The 18,107-nt window shown below is 51.7% G+C and overlaps 1 protein-coding gene across 2 annotated transcripts; it reads left to right on the forward strand.

Annotated features, from left to right (window-relative positions):
- The first annotated feature begins 95 nt into the window (after positions 1-95).
- On the forward strand, positions 96-15,463 carry MRPL37 (mitochondrial ribosomal protein L37). 2 transcript variants are annotated; one of them, XM_042997281.1, is made up of 7 exons: positions 96-520; positions 3,168-3,351; positions 3,447-3,562; positions 6,492-6,677; positions 9,067-9,167; positions 12,160-12,363; positions 14,131-15,463. In XM_042997281.1, exons 1-7 carry the CDS (start codon positions 175-177, stop codon positions 14,206-14,208), a joined length of 1,215 nt encoding a protein of 404 aa, XP_042853215.1. In that variant the 5' UTR covers positions 96-174; the 3' UTR covers positions 14,209-15,463. The 2 variants fall into 2 exon arrangements, with proteins under 2 accessions (XP_042853215.1, XP_007077226.1); XM_007077164.3 differs by having other exon boundaries at positions 98-520; positions 9,010-9,167; positions 14,131-15,454.
- Positions 15,464-18,107: the final 2,644 nt, after the last annotated feature.

Here is an 18,107-nt window from a genome sequence, read left to right on the forward strand (position 1 = left end):
AAATGAAAGTGGTCTGAGGGGTGGGGCAAGGCAGGGATATCTTGAACATTATTGGTTGAAATGGATGCCAATCATAAAACGAGCCTTGGCATCCCTCCCCTTTCGCTTCCAGCAGGCCTTGCGCGCGCGAATATGGCGGCGTCCAGGTGGAGGTCTTGAGGAAACTAAGTCGGGATGGCGTTGGCGTCGGGGCACGCGAGGCGTGCACTGGCTCGCCCTGGGCCGCTCGGTCTTGGGGGCTGCGGGACCCCGACACGCGGGGCGTACGAGTGGGGCGTGCGCTCCACGCGGAAGCGCGAGCCTCCTCCCCTGGACAGGGTGTACGAGATCCCTGGACTGGAGCCCATCACCTACGCTGGGAAGATGCACTTCATGCCCGGGCTGGCGCGGCCGGTCTTCCCACCCTGGGACCCTGGTTGGACGCACCCAAAGTTCCGCCGCCCAACCCCGATTCACGAGCAGCCGCTGTACAAGGATCGGGCCTGCTACGTCTTCCACCACCGTTGCCGCCTCCTCGAGGGTGAGACCCTAGGACCAGCAGGAGGGACCTTGTTCCTCCGCCCAGCACCGACCCCGACCCTCTGTGGCCTTAGTCAAGACCTTGAAACTTTGCGGGGCTCGGTTTCTTTTGCGAAATGGGGCCGGTAGTGATTACGTCTTCTGAGGGTTTCAGGGTTAAGTGGGATGCGAAGTGCTGTGCTTGTGTGAGCGAATATTAGGTTGAGTGGCGAGGTGAAAAGACCTGGTTTCTGCCCTAGCCGTGCCTCTATCTAAATCTCAGTCATTTGGGGCAAGTGGCTGAACCTTCCAGAGCCTCTCTTTTCTGTGAACTGAGTAGTTTTGACTAGTTGGACCACATTGACCTTTGCAGCTCTTAACACCCTGGACACATAACTACATTGAAGAAATAGGTGGAGGGAGTTTATAGTGGAAAGTCGTAGCTGAAAGCGTGCTTAATCGCCTGGCCTATGGCCTCATTTCCCAGGCTTGGTGAATGTAACAGAGAGGGATGTGATTTGCCCAGAGATGCCCTGTGGGTTAATAGTGAAGACAGGGCTACGTATCTGGTTTCCTAGATCAGTGTCCTTTGTCAAAGGTCAGAGCTGAGGTGTTCTCAAGGAAGGGATTTGGACCTAAAAGCCATCTAGCCTATTTCCCCCACCTCCCCACCCCATTCTCACTCAGAGCAGGTCAGAATGACTGAGCTGAATGAAACCAGTCTGTGTGTCTAGAGCAGTACCAGAAATTACTTTACAGGGTCCGTGGGGGTGGGAGGGCTTCTTTTATTGAGTCACTTTCCATATATATATATATATTTTTTTTTTTTTTTTAAAGTTTATTTTGAGACAGAGTGCCAGCGCGTGGTGGGGGGAGGTGGAGAAGTGGTGGGCAGGGGGGTGGGCAGCAGAGAAATAGACAGAGAGAGAGAGAGAGAGAATATCCCAACCAGTCTTCTCACTGTCCGCGCAGAGCCAGACTCAGGGCTTGAATTCACGAACTGGGAGATCACGACCTGAGCTGATATCAAGAGTTGGATGCTTAACTGACTGAGCCACCCAGGTGTCCCCCCTTTCTGTATTCTTGCCTGTTCTTCCTTAGTCCCCAAATTACTGTGCAGATTCTGGTTCTAAAAACACAAAATGGTCAGGTTCAGTGGGAGCAGTATTTTCCAAGGAGTAGTTAAGAAACAAAGACCTGGCAGGATTTTCGGACTAAGCCAGAGAATAAATCCTTGATTTGACAAAAACTTAAGTCAACCAGCCAGTCTCTTAAGCCCATCAGACCCATTCCTGAAAACTGACTTTACAGCATCTAAACACTTCCATTGCCCTACCAAGGTGTTATGATGGACCTCACAAGACTTGGTACCCTTGAGTGACCCCGGGAACATTACCAGGCTTTAGGGTAGACAGACTCACGTTGTCCTCCCCACCATCACTTTCGGGGTGTGTAACTTGAAGTAAATTCCTTAGTCTCTGAGTTTCATAAAATCCATCCTATAATGGATTCCAGATGGATCTCCTCCATTCCATAAAATCACATCCAACTTGTAGATAAAGTACCTGGGACAGGTAAACGGTGATGCTCAGTAAATGGCATCTGTAATTATTACATATTATTTGTATTCTAGTGAACCGTAAAAATCTCAATTTTATTTATTTATTTTTTTTTTGAGAGAGAGAGAGAGCGAGCGGGGGAGGGACAGAGGCAGAGAGGAGAGAGAATCTTAAGCAGCCTCCATGCCCACTGGAGAGTGCAGCGAGCCCATCCTGGACTTGATATCATGACCTTAAGATCATGACGTGACAAGAGTTGGATGTTCAATCAACTGAGCCACCCAGGTGCCCCCAAATCTCAATTTTTTTAATTAAAAAAAAAATTTTTTTTTTAAATTTTTTCAAGTTTAAGAAACAGTGGCGGTGTCAGAACTAAAATTCAGGTTACCTGACTCCCACTCAGGGCTTTTTCTGGTGCACCACAAAATCCAGAAGTTACATTTTTAAATGTTTGTATTTCTCAAGGCCTGCAAGGCTGAGAGTGAAAAGTCCCATTGCCCTTATAACATTTCATTTATTAGCACAAAGGAAATTGCCTGAAGGTGTCTGCCCCAAAGTACCCTAGGCTCCATTTAATCCCAGACATAGCTTTTAAATGAAGATCTATCTCTGAAACAGTCGTGTTTTCCCATCTGGGATGAGTAGCCTGCTACCCAAAGCAGTCACCAGCCCACTGTCATGGGCTTTTCTAATCAGGGATTTTGGTGTGGTTTAATAGAAGGGATCTAGGATTTGAAATGTTGGCATCCGTCGATCTAGTCCCAGTGTCTAGAGTCTGAATCTTGCAGGCAACAGACAGACACTTTCCTGCAAGATTTAGCCTTACGACCCCAGCCATCTTAGCTGCTGTTTGAATTCCTCCTGTGCAGGCATCTACTGCCTCAGTCAACTGTTGACCATCCTTAGGTAGTCAGTCATTCCTGAGGTTGAGTTGAAATTTGGTGGTCCTGGCGTTCACTCTTATTTTAGTTCTGACTCCTCAGATGTCACAGTACAAATTCTGTCTCTCTCAAGACAGACGTTTCCCTAAGATGCTATTGGCAGACTTAAGCAATTCTTATTGAATCACCTTTTTTGTTTTTTTGGTTTTTGTAACTGATTACCCCAAAGGTGTAAAGCAGGCCCTGTGGCTAACCAAGGCCAAATTAATAGAAGGCCTTCCTAAGAAAGTGCTTAGCCTTGTTGATGATCCAAAGAACCACATAGAGAACCAAGATGAACGCATTCTGAATGTGATCTTTCACGCCCGTCTTTGGCACTCCACTGAAGACACCCCCAAGAGAGAGACCTACTGGTGAGTTTCCCCCAAGTCAATAAGATTTCCAGTCAGTGGATCTTGGGAGTCAACCTGTTGCTTTACATCTCCAAATGTTTCTTCTTTCCTCCAAGCCCAGTCATTGTGGACAGTCTAATACAGCTGTGTAAATCCCAGATTCTCAAGCATCCCTCTCTGGCCAGGCGGATCTGTGCCAAAAACTACACGTTATCCACCACCTGGAATCGAGGTTAGTCATCTTGGTCTGTATTTTATCTTTCTACTTTTAGCCTGACTACCAGCTCACCACCACCGCCTCTATACCTGTGCTCATTTCCATCCTTCACAGACCAATTTGTAGGCTCAGACACCTCCTCCTGTCATTAGCCACAGGCCAGTCTTTTTGGTTTTAGTCACTTTTTCCCAAGACTTAATTCAACCATATCTATCTATTGAGTGCCCGTGAGTGCCTAAATGTTGAAGATAAGTGATGAAGCACAGTCTGTCTCTGCCTTCACAAAGCTCATACTGGATTGCAAGAGCCTTCTTACCCCATTCATGCTTTCTTCCTTTTCCAAATCCATTTTCCACGTAGCTGCCAGAGTGATCTTTCTAAAGCGCACTTCCCTCCCCTGTTTCAGATCCTTAAGTGTCTCCCAGGAGCTTAAACCATTTATCATAGGATCCAGAGCCGCTGTGATGTGGCCACCACCTAGTCTTTCTAGTCTTACCTCCTCTGCTACCCCCACCTTCAGCCTCATCCCCAGGCCAAATTTTTTTTTTTAATTTATTTTTTTAACATTTTTTATTTATTTTTGAGACGGAGAGACACAGCATGAACAGGGGAGGGTCAGAGAGAGGGAGACACAGAATCTGAAACAGGCCTCAGGCTCTGAGCTGTCAGCACAGAGCCCGACGCGGGGCTCGAACTCACGGACCGCGAGATCATGACCTGAGCCGAAGTCAGCCGCTTAACCGACTGAGCCACCCAGGCGCCCCTATCCCCGGGCCAAATTTACACTTCAGCCACCTGGAGCTTTTTGGCATGAAACTTTGACAGCTTTTGCACTGTGCTGTACATTCTGTGTGGAATGTTCTTTTCTACTTTCCTCCTTTGGTTAAATTCTACTTGTCTGCAAGGCCCCAGCCCCCTTCCTATGTGAATGCAGAGATTAGCTAGTTCTCTTCTGTGCTTCTTATGCCAATCATGCCTATTTTTATTAGAGCATGTATTATACTGTATTGGAATTCTCTAATATCTAATATCTGCCCCACTAGACTGAACTTCTGATGGCAGGGACCTTGCCTTATTCATTTTTGTCTGCGGTGCCTTAACAGTTCATGGCACATGATAGGTGCTGACTGAAGGGATGGGCGAATGATTACCACGCTGAGGGGTTTCAGGGATGTTCAAAGCACACCAGTGTTGTGATTGGTGGAATTCTGGAGCAGGGAAACCAGCTCTGGAATGATTTTAGGATTTTCAGGTCAGGTTTCTCCAGCTTGCCCCTTTGAGTATGGACTTTCTGGCACGGAGTCAGCTTTGCAGAGGTAATGGCACCACTAAGGAAATTAGTGATCCTCATTAATAGAGGAGTACTTGTTGGCCCATCATCAAGTATTACCTCTAATTAAACTGCCCCATTTGGAGCTGTCACTGGAGGAGGGATGTGGAGGGAATTGAATTGGAAACCACACTAGAGTGGTCTGTGGGGAGAATCTAAAACCCAAGGTTAGGAGAGGTCCGGGCACATTTATCTTCCTTGCAGATTATATGTGAGGAAACAGGAAATACTTTAGGAAACTCTTCTTGAGGTGTGGGTATGATGTACTTTAACAAGCAGATCAGAGTTTATCTATCCACAGATGTAGTATCCCTGTTTTACATACCCAGTGAGGGAGACCACATGCTAATTATATGACAGCGCTCTTGGCCAAACCAGCTTTTAGACATAGAAGATCATTACCCTTGATCTGTTACCATCACATTATGATTTGACTGTTTCTAAAAACCCAAAGCAGAGGAAGATTTGCCTCCGTGGAGAATCTTCAGGAGGCCATTCTCAGGGAGGCATTCAGGCACATTTTGCCTGGTGGCAACGCAGCTTCCCGTGGGGACCTCCGTGAAGGGCATTCGCACATGTTCACGGTGGCAGGTTTGCTGATTCGTCCGATGTGAGTTTGTTTCCTCATAAACTTGTGTCTCCATGTAGCAAATATGCTGATCCGACCCAGGTGAGGCTTTCTGACTGGCACAGTTTTTTCACTGTCAGCTGTTGAAAACAACTTGGCCCTTTTCCGGAGTTTAATAAAGCCTTTCTCCTCAGCCTCTGGTCTCAGTCCCTCTCCCTCCCTCTCTCCCTCCCTCCCTGCCACAGCACGCTCTAGTCACCTGGATTTGTCTCCTTAAACTCTGCCGTGGAGGAGCATACTTCTGTGCCTTTGCACAGGTTATTCTTCCTTAACCAAAATGTTTTTCCTTCCCTTTCTTTGCCTGGGCCAACTGTTAACTAACCAAGGGCAGTTTTGCCCTCTAAGGGAGATGTGGCAAGGTCTGGAGACATTTTTGATTGTCATGACTTGAAGAGCGGGGAGGTCTGCTGGCATCTAGGGGGTAAGTGTGAGGGATGCTGCACAGGACAGTTTCCCTCACCGAAGAATTATCTGGTCCAAAATGAGAATAGTGCCACAGTTGAGAAGTTCTGCTCTTATCTATCCGTCGGAAGCTAGTTTGAAGGCACACCACTTTCAGAAGGATTCTCAGACCTCTGAGAGGAGGCCGGCTTTCCCCACCTCTACTGTCTCTGAATATGGCTCATACTTTTGTATGCACCTTACCTGGTGAGCTTCTTGAGAGCAGAGGGTAACTGTCATTCATTTCTGGGTCTCCAGTGTAGAGCAGGTGCTTGGAAACATCTGTGTGGGGCAGCCCTAACCTACAGAGCCTGCCGGGCCTCAGGGCTCGTTGGCCAGGGAACACAGGAAGAAGAGTGCATCGATCGATCCCCTTCTCAAGAATCCCCGGGTTAACATTTAACCAAAGTTTTGTTTTCTGCAATTAGGCTGATCAGCTAGGACAGCGGTAAGACTTGAGCATGGCAGGGTGAAGGCTCTAGACTTGGCTGAGCTGAGGTAAGGCTTTAGACCAGGGTAGACTAATTGTCTTTCTCCCCTTTTAGAGTCTTTTCTCCTTCAGGTCCGTGGTTCTAGCGGAGCCCGACTGAATACCAAGGATCCGCTGCCCGCCATCGCCTCCAAGGAGGAGGTTGAAGCTACTAAGAATCATGTTCTTGAGACTTTCTATCCCATATCACCCACTATTGATCTTCAGGAATGCAATGTTTATGATGTGAAAGACAACACAGGTAAACGTCAAAGCCTTGCATTTCCAGGAAGCATGGAGATGAGGGTCGTGCTTTTTCTGAAGGGAAGGGATATATTGAATGCTTACTAAGTCTGCGCTGGGTGCCTCATGAGCATTTTCTCCTAAGAGCCATGTAGCAGCCTTTGTGCTAGGTACTGTTGTCCCTATTTTGTAGTCAAGGAAACGAGACTCAGGGAGGTTAAGGGGTTCAGTTCAAAGGCTGACTTTGCTTTTGACCTCTGAGAGGTAACTGTTGCATCAGAGTTGGAATGGGTATCTTTGGGGGGCCTTTTGGCCAGGCACCAGGTGTTTCCTTTATTCACACGTCCCTTGAGAGACACCCTTCTGTCTATGCACCCTGTAAACTCTGGCCAACATTCTGCTAGGACTGAGGAAGCCCCACAGGCCTCAAATGGGGCTGTTCATCTAAGCTCCATCAAATAAGGCATCACCATCTCCCTAGGCAGCCAAGACAGAAATGAGGGTGTCAGGCTGGGCAGGCCTGCTGTTCGTGCCATCCAGTCCGTCCCTGTGAGGTGTAGTGTCTTCCTCCCAGCCTCCCGTCATCTCCACAGTGACAACCTCCAGCAGCCCCACCCACTCTCAGCCAGCCTGTTGCCATAGCCTCCCAGCTGGCCGGTCTGACCTAGGCTGTTTTCTGTCAGTCCCTCTGGTTCCTGGTTCCAGAGGCACCCTTCTGAAGCAGATTCCGTCCTTCCCTCCATGCCCACCTCCCTGTTGCCTGTTGGGTAAAGTTGGAACTCCTCAGTTTATCACATGAGGGCCTCCAGGCCCGGCCTCGGCCCCTCTCTCCAGCCACCAACCTTACTTTTGTCTCCCCCATAACCCGCAGACCCTCCGTTATTCCAGCTACGTGTAACACGTGGAGCCCTTCTCACCAGAGGCTCCGGCACGTCCTCTCCCTGAGATTTGTGACCGTCCACCTCTTTTTGCCTTCACCTCAGTAGTTCATCTGTCACAGTTCATCTTCGGAATCGCTTCTTCCCAGAAATGCTGTGGGGTCTTCCAGCGTCGTCAGAGGCCTTTCATCTGTCCTCCCCCCGCCCCTGGCTCACCCCATATCTTCACATGTCCTCCGTGTGGAGATGGTCACTTTTTCCGTCTGCTTCCCCTCTAGACTGAGCCTCTCAAAAGTAGTGGCAGGCTGCACTTGGCTGCTGTTCTGGTGCATGTCTCAGGCTGGGCGCACGGGGAGGGCCCACCGGAAGTGCCCACGGCAAGTCTTGTCTGTCTGAAGCAGAGCTTGCCTCTGGGATTTTCTTTTTTCTTTTTCTTTCTTCCTTCCTTCCTTCCTTCCTTCCTTCCTTCCTTCCTTCCTTCCTTCCTTTTTCTTTTCTTTTCTTTTCTTTTCTTTTCTTTTCTTTTCTTTTCTTTTCTTTTCTTTTCAGAGAGGGCACAAGGGAGCAAGGGGCAGAGAGAGAATCCCAGGAGGGGCAGAGAGCAAGAGGGGGTGGTGAGAGAGAGAAGTAGGGCTCCCCCGAAGCAGGACTTGTGCTCACCTGATGCAGGACTCGAACTTATGAACCCTGAGATCATGACCTATGAGCCGAAGTAAGATGCTTAACCTACTGAGCCACCCAGGCACCCACCTCTGGGATTTTCATAGCCAGTGTCTTCCTGGCCTCTTTCTTCCTCCTTTTTACACCTGCTTTCACTGAGCCAGATTACTTGTTCCGGAAGCTGCCAGCCTACCCAGGGTTTACTCCTAGCAGTGCAGGGGATGAGAATGATGGCCTGGCAGGGTTGTGTGGCTGGGATAACAAGGGCTAAGCCTTGATTCTCAGTGCCAGTGTTTGCAGCTCACTTGTGAGGTGTGAAGTGAGTTACTTATTGCTAATAATAAAGTGTGGAGTTTCGTAAACGATTTGCTTTTAAAAATATAATTAGTGTAGATTTCAGGTTTCCTTCTACTGACGTCATTGTCACCTATGTGCTTGAATGGGCGAGAAAGGGGTGTCGTTAGAGCTAGCATGCAGGAATCACCTGGCACAGGTTGGCAACATTTTCAGTAAAGAGATAGTAAATAGTTCAGGTTTAGTAGGCCACAGATGGTCTCTGTGACAACTACTCCGTAGACACTGTGTAAATGAGTGGACATGGCTACGTCCCAGTACAAACTTTATTTTCACAAATGGGAGGGGCCAGATGTGGCTGGCAGGCTGTAGTTTGTCATCCCCTGAACTGTAGGGATAACATCTGCCTTTACTGAGTCTGTAGTGCCTGGCATGGAGCTAAGGTCGGGTGACATTCCTCAGGCTTTAGGACAGGCTGATCATCCTTTCCACCCCTCCACATGGTTATGTACCTTGCAGGATTCCAGGAGGGCTATCCTTACCCCTATCCCCACACCTTATATTTCCTGGAGACAGCCAGTTTACGACCACACCGCCTTCAACCAGATCACCTGCGGGCCAAGATGATCCTGTTTGCCTTTGGCAATGCCCTGGCTCAGGCCCGGCGCCTCTATGGGGTATGTATGTGGAGAAGACCTCCAAGGTACTTGATGTGTTGTTGGCCTCCTGCTTACGCTGCTCACGGAAAGAAGGGAGGCACGGGGGGATTCCTTGCTTGACTGAGTAGTTTCAGGGAGAGGCACTTCCACTCACCCCACAGGGGTAGACTGACATCTGTTGGGGGCCTACGGTGTGCCTGTGTTTTTACATAAGATACCTCATTTGTTGATCAAAATAGCCCACAAGGTTTCTTTGTCATCCCCATTTCCCAAGTGATGCCACCAAATACAGCTTGTCCAGCATTACACACAGTGAGTGGGGGAGAGAGGACCGGAACTAGGTGCACCCAGCGCCTACAGCTTCAGTTACTTGTGCTCTGGGACGCCGCCTCGGTTCTCTGATACCAGACCTGGAGCACAAGGCTCCTTTGGGCAGGAGGAAGGAGAGCAGTAGAGGTGGTGCAGGCCTGCCTGCCAAGTGAGGGCGGGTTCTGGGGACCCAGATGCCATTTGGTGATAGCCCCTTGATTCTGAGAGAGTGTCTCAGACCTGGATGGTGTAACGTGCAGGCTGAGTAGTTGTCCCACAGAGCTAGCCCCCACATTGGTGAGAGCCTGGCCTGGGAGCAAAGGCCTCCCGGGAGGGAGTAGGGAATGGCAGTAGGGGATTCCCTGAGCAGGCCCAGGACACTGGATCCTGGGGAGTCGGGGAGGGGGTGGGATGGGTGTATATTAGGAGGAGGGCTGAGAGTTGCTGCCAGCTCCCAGGTCCGAGGCCCCCCCGGAGGAGTGAAACTCACAGTGTTCTGTTTCCCATCCTTCTTGGTCTAGGAACTAGGTGGGTTTGTGGAGGTGTGGTTAGCCAAATGAGATAGGGAGTGGAATGGACCTTGCCTAGATTGAACATTTGCCACGTGCCAGATGTTTAGTTAGGATTCTTTGTGTCAGTGTTTCTCAAAGTGTGGTCGTGGATTAGCTGCATGAGCATCATCTGGGAACTTGGTGGAAATGCAAAACTGCATCAGAAACTGGGGATGGAATCCAAGTAACCAGTGCTGTGAGAAGCCCTCTGGGTGATGCTGGTTTAAGCTCAAGGTTGAAAACCACTGCATTGTCAGATCCCTGTAGCAACCCCCTGGGCAGATACGGTCAGCTTCATGTTACAGATGAAGAAACTGAAGCTCAGGGAGGCTAGGTAACTTTGCCAGTGTCACACAGCTAAGAGATTAGCCACTGTCACATCTTCATGTGACTTTCCAATCCTTGAGGGTTGTTGTCTTTATTCCCATTCTCTGACTGCATACTCATGAAGGCTCTGGACGGTTAGGTGACTTGCCCAAGATCCCACAGCTGTCGAGTGAGGAAGCTGGCATTGGAGCCCTGATCCCTCTAGCTTCAAAGGACATGCTGCCTCTCGACTCTGGGGCCGGGGAAGGAAGCAGACAGTCACATGCCAGGTACCAGGTCTGCAAGCTCGTCATAGCGTCTGTGCCAGCTGTTGCCAGCAGAGCCCGGGTAGCAAGGCTGACGCTAATTGCCACCCAGTTGGGTAGGAGAGGGGACCTCCCCACCCCCTCCAGGTACAAATTATTCCTGGGGATGTGAAGTTGAACAATTATGGGAAGAGCCTCCATGTAAAGGGTAAAATTGCTGAGAAATTTATGTACTACCTGCAGTTTTATTGATCTGTAGAGGGAGATAAGAGTCAATACAGAATTCTCAGCTAACACTTAGAGGTACTTTTCTTTTTATTTATTTCTCGTGCAGTTAAGAACAGGTATTTCTAAGGCCAGCAGTCCCGGTGTGGCCCACACTGAGGTCTGACATTAGCTATTCCTAATGTCGCATTCAGCCCGGAGGGGTGAACGTAGGCAGCATTTTTGAATCCAGGATGCTCTGCTTCATGGGGCTTGCCCGTTGGATCTCTGTCCCGTGGGTAGTCGTCACCAAACTGGACTCTGCGCGAAGTCTCAGTAGTGTGAACATAGAATTTATCATCCCTGCTGGGACGCTACCAGGGGTGCAGAGAGGTACTAGTGTCAGATACAGTGGGGCGCTAGGTGTCAGTCATGATGGGGTTTTAAGTGATTTCGTAGCTTGGGCTCTGATCCTGGCTCACGTCTCGTGGGTAACCTGGAACAGATTATACCACCTCTCTGACCCTCATCTGTGAAGTGGGAATAGACTGCTAGAATCATGAGATTACAGGTGACTCTATGTAAAACTGATACAATGCCAGGCACGCGAGAGGCTTTCAGTAACTGGTTGCTGCTGTTCTTATTATTACCAAGGGGCACTAATTGAGAGAGCATTAGCAAATGTGTTGACTGGGGAAAACCTGGTGCCGACACAGTGCTGTGGACACTCCAGGAATCTGACACGTTCTGGAGTTGCGTCGGGAGCACGAAGCCCAAGTAAGGCAACTAACTGCAGGCTTAGAGCATTCCAGGGTGCCAGGCCCTCAGGAGCAAGGCAGAAGTGAAAAGTGAGGATGCCGGAGCGTGGGCCAGTCTGCGTTCGGCGCCCCACGTCTGTGTGACTTCAGATAAGTCACTTGCCTTGCTGAGTCTCGGTTTCCTCATCTGTCAAGTAGAGTGAGAACTGAGTGAGGTTATATATGTTCACTGACCCTCCAGGTTAACGTTCGATGGAACTGATGTCACTGCCGTTTCCATCACGTAACACCATGGGTTCGAGGGATTTCTTGTTAACTTCCCAGCTCACCTTCCTGTACTCTTGCCGCTTGCCCGGTCATCACCTCCCAGCGGCAGGGATTATTCCGTGTGCTTAACCATGAGCTGCCACGTCAGCAGAGCCAGGCTGGGGGAGGGAGGGCTGGCCTCGTTCTGGATGGTGCCCTCAACTTACTCTGTTTTCATGGCCCCGTGGTGGAACCCTTAAATGGGAGCAGACGTTTGTTGTAAAGGCCGGAACTAGAAGCCGCCTGTTCTGTGCCGTTCTTCACACCCCAGCGTTTCTGGTTTGATTTACTTGTCCCCTTTTCCTCTCAGAGTGACACTAAAGTTTTGGAGCAGCCGGTAGTTGTGCAGAGCGTGGGCACCGATGGACGTGTCTTCCAGTTCCTGGTGTTACAGCTGAACACCACAGACCTGGCCTCTAACGAGGGCGTCAAGAATCTGGTCTGGGTGGACTCAGACCAGCTCCTCTATCAGCATTTTTGGTGTCGCCCAGTGATCAAAAAGAAGGTGGTGGTGGTAAGTCCAGCCATCTCCAGTCTTGTGATTGGATCGGGGCTGTGACTCAGTTTCCCCAGAGTGAGCCAGGGGTAGAGTTGAAGGGATGCTTGCGAGTGGGACCCTGGCTTTAGGAACTTCCTGCCCAGGATCTCTACCTGGAGGGCTACTTTAGCCCTGCCTGTCACCTAAAATGGCACCTTCCACCCTGGGCTCTCCCTGGCTCTCCCCTCCCGCTTCCCCCTGTCCCCCTCCACACCCGGCTCCTCATGGCACCCTGCGTGCCCAGCTGCTAGCCTGGGGTCTTAGTAGGAGCTGCTGCTTTTGTAAAGGAGGCTTCTCCCCCCGCCCCCATTTCTTTCATCTGGCCATCCCCTCCTTGTCCTTCCAGATTTAGCATAAGGACCCAGCACCCCACTGCCAGCCTCACTTAAGTGTCTCGGGTGGGTCCCGTAGCCCCCGTGTTTCCCCCATCATAGCACAGTCCTGCTGCTGTGCTGCAGTCAGCTGTTTGTAGCTTTTTCTCCTCCATCAAACTGAGCTCTAAGCTCTTCGGAGGCAGGGCCTGTGGACGAGGCATTCATTCCTAGGACACGGGATTCTTCCGGTGGCTCATCACTACCGCACCTCAGTGCTCCCCTGGCAGAGTGTAGGCCTGCTTCCTGTGCAGTGGGCGGCGGCGGTGTCTAAAATTAATGCTGTAATGTCAGGCGGTGATAAGCACTCTGAAGAGACAAGAGCGCATCAGGGGCTGCGAGAGAGCAGAGTAGGGGTGCTGCTGGGTCTGCGGCTGGGGGTCCCGCATGGGCCTGAGCAGACGTGCTGTGTGGAGCTGGTATCGGCCCCTCCAATAGCATCGGTGCGGCAGCCGCACAGTCACGTCTCTTGTACCTGTCGGTGCTGCTTCTGCCCTGTAAACACCTCCCCCGTCTGGGCCCTTCTCTTTGGCCCCAGACTCCGTTATCTGTCACCTGCAGCCACACCCGCTACCCCGGCACTCTCTGCCCTTAACCCTGCTCTCCTTGTCTCTGGGTCCTCCCTTCTAGAACACTGACTTAGTGCCAGACACATCCTGGTTGCTCACATGGCTCCTCGGTGCTTGTCTAGTTCAGCTCCTGACCCAACCCCGCCCCCTAGCACAGACCCTGGGCTCCAGCCTCGCCCTTCTCTTCCCTCCTCTGCACTGGCACATGTACTCTCTGTGAAGCCGCCTGCCTTTTCTTCTGCCTTTCTGGCCCACTCTCCTTGCCCTTTAATACTCATTCATACCTGGTCTCTTCCATGTATGGGAGTCAGTGAGTCATCTCCCCTGCTTCCTGAGCATCATTTCCCTACTGCTGTGAGGCCTGTCACCGCTTAGTGTCCCTGTTCGAACACCCAGCCGCAAGCTCCTTGAGGGCAGAGCCAGATTCAAGCCTCCGTTGGGTTTCTAACACTGGGCATAGGCCCACTACAGGAGAAGGGGCCTGATCTGTGTGTGTGGATTAGTGAGGGATTATCGTCCCCCGGAACGAAAAGGGTCAGCAGACCATTTGTTCCCCGTGGTTGAGGTGAGAGGGATGAGGCGTGAGGGCGGTGCCCACTGACGAACTGGCTGAAAGCACTATGAGCGCATCACGTCCACCAACCCAGCCCCTCCGTCCTCTCTTTGTACCAGCTCCCTGGTGCCGCTTCTTGGTCCACGAGAGGAAGAGACTGGGATTATCCAGGTCTGAGGGTTTACATAAAACCGACCTTTGTTTTCATTAAACCTAGTAGCAGGATCCTAATGGGCTGTGTTTTTTCCAGGAACCTGTTGGGCCGACTGGTTTCCAGCCAGAGACATTCAGGAAGTTTTTAGCTCTGTATTTGCACGGTGCCGTGTGAGCCAAGGACCACTCTGAGTCTGAAGCCCCCTTGCCCCTCCCGTGGAAGATCCTGCATCCAGGGCAGTGACTGCCCGGAGCCTGAGTGCTCCCTTGTCCCCTGGTCTGGCTGCCAATAAAGAGCCCTTGAGAGGCACTGGGGCCTATGCCCGGTGTGGGGTGCTGTCAGAAGGGTCGCCTGTGGCTGCGTGTAGGTGGCATCCTGAGCAGGTGCGGTCCTGGGAGCCTGACTGCCTGACCCTAAGCTCGGCTCTGCCCGTGGTCCATTTTGACTTTAGAGAAGAGCCTTTGTCTCTTTGAGTTTCACCTTCTTCACCTGAAACTTGAGGATAACGTGACCTCCTTGTTCTGAAGACTGTAGATGGTGTGCACCTAGCATCTGCCACGTAATAGGTGCTCTCTGACACTTGGGCGATCTTACGGGACTCCTTGAATTGTGGGCTCATTCCATAATGACTGCGGGAAATCTGAAGAGAGTATTCATTGTAGGTTTCTCCTTAGCATCTGGGTTAATGGAATACGTCTGTGGTTCAGCTGGCCTCTATTCACATAGCATCCAGGTCCTGCTCTGGGCCCGGCACCTTACACACCGCATCCTATTTACTCCTCACACAGCTCTTGCAAGGTCATTGTTTCTGTATTCACGAAAGATGCTGGGTGCCTACCGTGTGCTGGGCAGTGTTCTGGGCCCTCAAAATAAGGGACCTCAGATAGTATAAGGTCACCTAGGTCACACAGCTGGTGGTGTGGGTCACCAGGAAACTCATCGAGACAATCTGCAGGTGAGTTTGGGGAGGGCCTCAAGGACTAGCACCTTTGGGGAGTGGTGGCGGCATCGCTGTGCAGAGGGGTCTGAGCCCGGTGACGGCACCTGAGGTCTCGGCCGGCTCCCAGTTCTGTGGGTGGCAAGGAGGTGAGCCTTTCTTCAGACGCCACCAGTCTGTCGCCATCATTGGCTGGCTATACACGGCTCCCCTGTGTGGCAGAGACGGGTTGGGTAGCCTCCTTGGGCAGAGTGCAGTTCCCAGAGGGACTGGGCTGAGAGCCGTTCGCCACGGAAGCAGGTGGGCCTTCCCTGCTGCCTGCCAGAGGGCCTCTGGGGAGCGAGCTGGAGCAGCGTCACCGCCACCAGATCTGGTAAATGGTGAAGCGGGACGCCAGCCCTGTGTGTCTGGCCCCCAGGCTCGTACTCTGTCCGCTTCGCAACTTGCCTTCTTGGCTTGGTGGGATGGTGGCGACTGCTTTGAAGCCAGGCTGGGTGGGCCGAAGCCCCTGGAGTCCGGTGGGAGGCGGGGGTGGGGGCAAAGCCAGCCAACTCGGGCGTGGGAAGGAGGCTTCGAGTCAGCAGAGGCAAGGCCGCCAGTAGATGACCTTGCAGCTCAAGGACTGCCCTGGGAGAAGCCGGTGCTGCAGGCGGGGCTGGGTGGCGGGCCCTCCTCACAACCCACCTTCAGTGAGCAGTCCTAGCGGCTGGCCTTGGTGTGTCCCCCGTGGAGCTCAGAGCTAAGCCCTGGGCGCCCACTGCGCTCTCAAGTCCCACACACCTGATGTGCAAGGCAAGGCAGGCGGGACTTGGTGGGTTTTATCCTCCCCCCTACAAATGGGGAAACTGAGGCTCAGAGTATGTATAGTGTGAGGAGCTAGAAAGCTCCTATGTGAGGACAGCTGTCCTTTCCACAGGGATGTATCCACTTCTCCAAATCTCAAATGCCTGCTTCCCTCGGCCTCACCACCTGCATCCAGGGTGGGCTTGCTGCCCAGAGTTAAGAGCCAGCCTGTCAACAGCAGCGCAGCCCCTTCTAGCTGTCACCCTCCCCCCGAAACACACGTGTGCGTCCATGGGTTTCCTCATCCCCAGCTGGGCCACCACGGAAGACTAGGTCAGGACTGGGGACTGAGCCCTAAGGTTCCCCACTACAGACCTCTTCCAGGGGCAGTCCAGCCCATTTTATAAATACCTGCTGTGTGCCTGGCCTCGTGCTGGGAACCAGAGACACAGAATGAGCCCTGGTCTCTGTTCTCCAGGAGCTCCCAGTTTGCTGGCAGACACTGACAGAGCAGTTGGCCTCTGGATCCACAGAAACAGGAAGTTGTGAAGGCCACCCACCTGGGCCCATAGGTGACAGCATGCAGGGGAAGGTGCAGGGGTGACTACTCCACAAACATCCGGTTACTCCATGAGAAACTGGGTGCCTGCTTGGCGATTCTGGGGACACGGAACACTTGGATGTCGGCTCCAGCTTTGAGGAGCCTAGCTGCTGGGGGCCACAGGCTGAGGGGTGGTGTGGGAAGGTGCTTGGTGTTCTTACCCTATAAGCAGAGGTGTGCAGGGAGGTGCAAAGCAGGATCCCACTGCAGGCTGGGCCCTTTCCTCCCTACCGGGGCCCGCATGACCTGGGTTCGCTTCCAGCTTGGCACCCCCATACCGTGGCTCCCACCTGCCCGAGTCCTGCCTGGGAATCCCAGGTGGCGGCAAGGGTAACGGGTGGCTGCTTGCTCATCACCACCTCCTTTGCCCAGCACTGGGTTGGCACGTGGCAGAGGCTCCATGCTGGTGGAACAGAAACTTCTTCAGAGCTCTGAGTGCAGGTCAGTCCCAGCCTGAGTATCCTCTTCCAACGGTGAGGGCTGCCCAGTTGTTCAAAGGTGTCTGTGCTGAGGAAGAGCCCAGAAACCTGATTCCAAGCTGAGGGAAGGGCAAAATGCAAGCTTCTAGGTCCTACCATCACACCCATTTGGACTCTGCACCCGCCCCCACCCCCCCCCCCCCCGCCGCCCCATAGGAGGAACAGTACCACTGACAGCTAACACTGCTGTTCGTACTACGTGCAAGGCATGGTCTAAACCCTTCACAAGAGCCACCTCATCCTCCCAACAACCCCAAGAGGTAGGTAAACCATTATTCCCGTTTATAAATGAGGTAAGCAGGGCACAGGTAGAAACTAACTCGCCCATGGTCACAGTAAGTAGCGGTAAGGACAGGATCTGAAATTGGCAATGTGTGTCTGGAAGGGTCAGACCATGTAGAGATGTACTGAGCCTACGACACTGTCCCTCCCCTTCTGCGGGCCTGGAGCAAGGTCCCCAGAGCTCAAGGGAAGCAGCAAGTCCTACTTTCTAAATGTTCAAATGCCCCTGTCCCGCTGCTTACCTTGCCCCACCCAACCACCTTCCAGAATGCAGCATTTGGGAAAGGCTATTGTGAAAATCCTCCAAGGGCTTCCCCTTGCCTTGGAGGGAAAGCAGAACAAAAACACAAAACTGAAGCTCTGTGGGGCCCCCAGCCTAGGACCAGTGAATCACTCCACCTGAGTGGGAAAGCCAGGTGTGGCTGCCGCCCTCAGGGCCACAACTGGCACTGGCCAGTGCTGATTCTCCTTGGAAAACACCAGGAAACTTTTCTACTCCCTGAAAAATACATTCTGGCAGTGCCCCCCAAATATTTGACGTGAGACTGATGTCTCCCTTCCCAACCCACCTTCCCCAAAGGCCACTGCAACTCTGCACAGAAAACGCAGAATTCACATGCCCAGGAAAACAGGGAGGACAACCTGAACACAAAACAAAATCTTGTCATGCACCAGGAACAGAAACTGTGCCCAAGCAGTCCACCTCGCATTTTGTAATCAGTATAATAAACTCCCACCCACGTTTGCCCCCAAACATGTCAGGAAGGGCTGCGGAAAAAAGATGTCCCTTTAATAAAACGTTATCAACATATATCGTACACAAACTACAATGTATCATAATTACTTTTTTTTTCCTCTCTTAATTCAGAACCAGACTACAAGGTAAGAAAAAACACAGAAACAGCTACAATGTTCCCAATAATCCGCACAAGGTCTTTTTTCAGGCAGATGGTATCTCACATAGTATGATATACATGGATCAGGAAGGGGA

The sequence above is a fragment of the Panthera tigris genome, chromosome C1, assembly GCF_018350195.1.
Source record: "Panthera tigris isolate Pti1 chromosome C1, P.tigris_Pti1_mat1.1, whole genome shotgun sequence".
Taxonomy (NCBI): domain Eukaryota; kingdom Metazoa; phylum Chordata; class Mammalia; order Carnivora; family Felidae; genus Panthera; species Panthera tigris.

Coding starts and splice junctions, on each gene's coding strand:
- MRPL37 (XM_007077164.3), top strand. CDS start 175: ATGGCGTTGGCGTCGGGGCACGCGAGGCGTGCACTGGCTCGCCCTGGG. Junction 3,352..3,446: donor CCCAAGAGAGAGACCTACTG/GTGAGTTTCCCC, acceptor CTTTCCTCCAAG/CCCAGTCATTGTGGACAGTC. Junction 12,364..14,130: donor TCAAAAAGAAGGTGGTGGTG/GTAAGTCCAGCC, acceptor TGTTTTTTCCAG/GAACCTGTTGGGCCGACTGG.